At 40.8% G+C, this 6,000-nt stretch overlaps 1 protein-coding gene across 1 annotated transcript in view; it reads right to left on the reverse strand.

Annotated features, from left to right (window-relative positions):
• SAV1 (salvador family WW domain containing protein 1) overlaps positions 1 to 5,508 on the reverse strand; it is a 41,003-nt gene extending 35,495 nt beyond the window's left edge. Inside the window, exons 1-2 of the mRNA XM_004055156.5 lie at positions 4,843 to 5,508; positions 2,142 to 2,585 (exon numbers count right to left, since the gene is read on the reverse strand). Of these exons, the coding sequence (XP_004055204.1) occupies positions 2,142 to 2,585; positions 4,843 to 4,936 (538 nt within the window). The 5' untranslated portion in view covers positions 4,937 to 5,508. The remainder of the gene's footprint in view (positions 1 to 2,141; positions 2,586 to 4,842) is intronic.
• Between the last annotated feature and the right edge of the window lie 492 nt (positions 5,509 to 6,000).

Below are 6,000 nucleotides of genomic sequence, written 5' to 3' on the forward strand. Positions count from 1 at the left end.
AATTTCTGAAGTATAGGTCAAGTCCTCACTAACCACTGAATATGCACAAAATGGAAGATTACGCAGTCATTAAAACCACTCATAAAAAGTATACAACATGAAGAAAATCATTCAAGTAAAAAGAACAGGAAACTGTACAAAATATTATATAATCACATCCATGTAAAAAAAGAATTTGGCATGGAAAAAGATGAAGAAAATAACATACTAAGAGGATCTCTGGTGGACAGGTACTTTGCCTTTACGTTTCTGCATTTTGCAAATTTCCTGTAATAAGCAGTTATTATTCTAGAAGAAAATATAAATGAGCTTTATTTTTAAAACTTACTATTTTAGTTAGATAACAAATTATTCCTGAGGTTCAGAACTGCATATCAGAAATAACCAAAACAAACACTCAAGCATGCAGCTAATTCTTTAACCTAATTCCTTAAAAACTAAAAGGTGCTTTTACCCATGCCTCTTACTGCATTTCCACATGCCTAGAAAACCTCTCCTCTACAATGTTCCAGTGAGACTCTGATGTCAGCTTTCATAAAATAAGCTGTTCTTACCAACTATTCCACATTATTTTTAAAACTTCAGTGATCTGCTTTCTCCTAAACTCTAATTCTCATTTTTCCTTCAAAAGCATCCTAGATTTGCCTTTTCCTATTACCACTGGTACCCACTGGTACCTGCAATCCTCTTTTCTCTAGGAATCTACCCTTAATTCTAGTACAAAACTAATCTTTAAACACTGCTTTCATAAAATCACTTGTCTTTCCGAAATGTGCAAGAGCTTCCACTTGACTCAAATCTAAGCCTGTTGTTGAACCACAAATCTCCACTCGACCTTACATCTTACTTCTTCAAACCAGGCAGAACTACACTGTTCCTTATATTTAAACCATGCCTACTCTGTTTTCATTGTGCTATTCCCAATTTTCCATGTAAAATGTCCTTCTTCTGGCCCTTGTTAATCTAAAGGCCAAGCTCAAGGCCCACTCCAAGTCCTACCTCTTCCATGAATCATCTCTTTAAGTATTCCAGCCTATACTCATCTCTCTTCTGATTCCCTGTTGCACTTACAGTTAGTATCACGAAGTATAACAATTGTTCTGTGACCATTGTGTATAGATTGGTTTTGTTTCCACAAATAAGGTACTAGACAAATAAGGTACCAGAAAGCAGAGACCAACAGACCCAAGGAAAACGCTACACACATAAACAGTTAATATTAAATGAATAAATTTTTTCTACAGTCAAAATTCTAATGCTCCAAACCATTTTTAAGTCGCCTTATTTGAAGTTATGTGAGCCAAAAAGTAAATCTGTCTCACATTTTATTTTTATCCTACCAAAATTTAAAGTCTATAACTTGGTAGAAAAAAACAATCAGACAAGAAAGTTTAATTTTCATCTCATCACTTCATTTTATCTGGTAAAACCAGGACTTCAGGAATAAAGTAGAACTGTACATTTCTCCCATCTCCTCTGCTCCTTTCAGAAGTATCTCCAACTCAGGAGATATGGAAAGTACCTTCTTTTCTTAAATTATATGGTAATATTTTTTGTCTGTTACAAAAATAATAAAAAGACATGCTCAACACATAATTAACCATATGACAATAAGTCTTTTTGATCAACTCAGGAAATAATTCTTGAACTACTTTTTGTTCAGAGAAAAAGTGCAGGATCTAGCGAAGTAATGTGGTTGCTCAGGGTATCACTGAGCATGCCCAGTTGTTCCTATTCTTCTTTCCTTTCCCAAGTTTGTCAAGCGTCTCTGAGGACTCAGTCAAGTGTCTCTGAAGACTTACCCTTCCCATTATTCTACCAAACCTAAACCTAAATTCAGCCCAACTGGAGACATTAAATTCTCTAGGTTTTCAAGGGTCACAGCATTAAGAGTCTAGACAGCCTTGAGATAAATACCAAGTTTACATAACATGAGTTAATAAAATAAATGGTCACAAGGACTCTTCCATTCAGTGTAGATTAACAACTATTTGTACACAGGCTTAAGCAGGACGAGCAAAGTGGAAAAACATTTCGCTAGTAGTATTTGTTCGTGTCCCAAGAAAATCTAGAAAAGAACATCTTTTTAATTGACATGTCAATAAATATAAACTACTATATTATTTATAATGTTAAGCTACCTGAAGCATGCCTCCCCTGATTCTGTGGCATTCTTTGGAAGAGATCATGGTTGTATTCATAATATCTGTAGTCTTCATGTGCACGATCTCCAAGTGGCCGCTTTCTCTGACCATCAAAAAAATTGTCTGAATAATAATATCGGGAACCAGAGTCTCCATTTTCAACAGCAAAACTAACTTCCGTTACAAATGACTGAGAAGAACCATACTCTCTAGGGACATCTGCCAGACTTCTGGCAAGATAAGAAGGTGCAGATAATCTGTTGCTTTCTCTTCTCATTATTTCATGAGGTGTTCTTTGAATTGGAGTTCTAAGGAAACTCTGGTTTCTTGAAACTACTCCATCTCCAGAACTTGAAAAGGCATTAGGGCTTGAATCTGGAAGACAGATATCAGTTCGTCTTGGAATTGTTGGACCATGCCGGATGAATGAAGGCATAAGATCTACAATAAAACAAAGGATAAAATTACCCTTTCATCAGTAAGTAACAAAAGTTTTCGAAAGTTGTTCATTTATGTCTACCACCCCAAAATCAAAATGTCAGTCAACTTAAGAAAACACAATTTTAAATTTTGGTTTAGGATGGTACTTGGGCATTTTAAATTGAGGAAGATTAATATTTTCCCAATCAAATGAATTTATATAACTTGCATTAATGGACTATGCGTAAAAGCTCAGCTAAAATGAAATGTATTCTGCATACTACCATACATAATATGATAAAATACCAATAATCTTATCTATGAACTACACATTAATGAAATGCTCATGAATTAACGTATAAAAATAGGAAACAATCTAACAAATTGATAATTTCTAGTTAATTAAGCTAGTAGTTTATTTTGTTGTTCTCACTTCATTTTAGAAACTGCCAAAAATCCTTCTTGAAGCAAACACAATTTCAAAAATAGAACTTAATGCTACTCCCAAATATGTAAAAGTGGATTCCTTTAAAAATTAAAAAATTAGTAGCTCTTTCTTCTCTTGGAATTACCTAGCACTAGCACAGTAATCAAAAGCTAGAAAGCCAAAAATTTATGTATGAAAACTGAAAATAAAAAGCTCTCATTTCAAAGAAGCACACAAATGTAGAACTGGCTCAAAAAACCAAGCCTGAAACTATGTAATTATAATTCAAAATAGTAGATAATAGAACAATAGCTTTTAGGATACAGTACTTTTAAACACGAAACTTGAAAACAGCTTAAGACATTCCCAGTTAGAAAGCAAATACCTTTAAAACAAGAAAAAAACCTGAATATGGAGACCCTCTTATTATTCATCAAGTAAACAATATTGGAGACACTCATATTAATAAGCTTCAGAAACTAACACTGGACAGAAACAAATATCTGAATAAATAAGGCTCAACACTTGATGTAACGACAACAAAACAAAGTAGATCAAAAGTTCTTTGCTTAACTGTGACAAACATTAACAAAACTGCACGTTCTACACATGTACCCCAGAACTTAAAGTATAATAAAAGTGTGACAAACGTAATTCACGATTTCAAGTAATGTCTGATAAACTTTATTTGCAGCAAACAGCAAGCTATCACTTAAAAACAGCCAGAAACCTAACAGCATGTGACTGAAAACCAAGTTGTTAAAAAAAAAAAAAAAAATTTAAAAATCAAGTTTCGAGTTACTGATGTACTCAACTGACATATATTTTGTTGAAAGTATTGCAAGTACCACCATAAATCTGGAAGGCTGACAATGTGGTTATGATGGAAAAACATGCTCTCCCATCTGTGTGGTCTTGGGCAAATACTAGAAACCTAGCTTTCCCAATTACAATATGAGGTAATACTTAAGTCACAAGGTTACTACCAGCTTCCAAGACGGAAACTTACGCAAAGGGCCCGGGGCGCAGTAAGAGCACCAAAATACCAGCTCCATGCCTCACAAATGTCCTGAACACACAAGAATTAAAAATTCAAGAGATTCAACTCAAAAATCAAATACTTACATTAAGAAGAAAAGCAGCGGGGGACCGGAGATGGGGGTTGGGAGTGGGATCTACCCTATTAAAAAAAAACTTTTCGGGGGGGTGTTTCTCTAATACGATAGAAATTATTTTGAGTTGCCTTCTTGGAATCTCACGAATATAGCCAAATACAAAGGCTTTTGGCTCTCTGCTCTGGTGTGTAAGAGTGATGAGGCTTTGGGTGGCGGCTACAAGAACGACGGTGTGCTTTCCACCTTCTCAAGTCTGCATCCGGCAGCAGGACTAAGGAATTCTGCCCCAGAGTTCGCACAACTTGCAGCATAGTCGAGAGACACCCGCAATGTTTGCAAACATGACGCACATCTCGACGCATCTAAAAGAGTAAAAAGTGTCCCTGTCTAATTACTTTTACTCCTATAGCATTAGGTGATAAGCAATTTAGATGTTTCCTACTCTCTCTTCCAGTACTCAAAACCAACAACTCTGCCTGGTGGGGCGAGGAAGTCTGTTATTTTTAGGGGGTACTCTTGGGGGGGTTAGGCGCCGGGGGGACTAACACAAGTTTCTTACTCTTATGGGCTTTCAATCAACGAATACCACTTCAGACACAAGAAAATCTCAAAACCAGTATTTCACAGCGACCAAGGACGAAGGAGAAGCCCTGGAGACCCGCCGGCGCCCCCGCCAGGGTCCCCGCAGCCCCCGGCCGCCTGGGCCAGGTGTGGGCACGCCCCGCCTGACACTCACTCCGAAGCAGAGGCGACGTCTCCTTCTTCACGTACTTCCCCTGCACCTCGGCCGGCTTGGACACTTCGTTTTTGGTTTTCTTTCGGGACAGCATCCTTCTCGACGAGGCCCGAGGCCGCGCTGAACTGCCTCCCTAGGGCGCCGCGCCGGGCGCCGGCCGTCTCCGCCGCCACCTCCGCCGGCGCCGCCGCCTCCTTCCCTCCCGAGCCGCCGCCTCCGCCGCCGCCTGTCCGGAGCCCGGGGTCGCCCGCAGGGACTGCCGCATGTTCAGGGCGCTAAGCGCGCCGGCCGCCGCTCAGTCGCTGGTCAGTTCCTTCCCGGAAGTCGGCCCACTCTGCGACGCTGCTCGGGGACGCCGTGAGGAAAGCCCAGCGACGCCGGGCCAGGGCCATGGTCCGCCGTGGGCCGCCGGATAACCGCTACCACTACCGCCGCCGCCGCCTACATCCCGTAAACTTTCCCCGCGGCCGCTGGGAATTCTGGGAAGCTCGACGCAGCGCGGGCCGCCGCTGCCCCTCCCCCACCGCGGCTCCAGGCGCGGCTCCGGCGGCCCGACTCGGGTGCCGGCGCTCTAGGCTAACGGGCTGTCCCCGCCGAGCTGCGGCTTTCCTCACTCATCCTCAGCGAGAAGCAGGTCCTGCCGACTGAGAAGATGAAGGACGAAACCTGCCGTGCTGAGTGCGGGAGTTCGTCGCATGCGCATGTCGTGGAGCCCACTCTCCACAAGTTTTTTTTGTTTTTGCTTTTGTATTCTCTCGGGATCTCTAGCGGAGGCAGTGACTCTCTTCCCCCCAAGACGTTGGTTCCTGTTTGAAGGTGTTCTTCCTAATGTTTCTGGGCTGCTGAATTCAGCTTTCTAAAAAATGCGGAATGCTAACCATGACCCTCAGGCAAGTGCTACACCAAAGCATCTATTCTGCTGGAAACGTTCATGCTGATTAACTAGAAATAAGTTGATCCTCTACTGAGTATCAGGGAGTGCGTTTTTCTATAATAGGAAAAAACGGGAGAATGCAAGATGGAATTTCCAATACCTCTTTTTAAGATACAGTTGGTGTTAGCATATTACAATTATTTTATTGCATCATCACTATCATTAGTATGATTAATAGCCACATATTTCCTCCTGACGTTATGTGTTATGATCTTAGAATTTTG

Source organism: Gorilla gorilla, chromosome 15 (genome assembly GCF_029281585.2).
Source record: "Gorilla gorilla gorilla isolate KB3781 chromosome 15, NHGRI_mGorGor1-v2.1_pri, whole genome shotgun sequence".
Taxonomy (NCBI): Eukaryota; Metazoa; Chordata; class Mammalia; order Primates; family Hominidae; genus Gorilla; species Gorilla gorilla.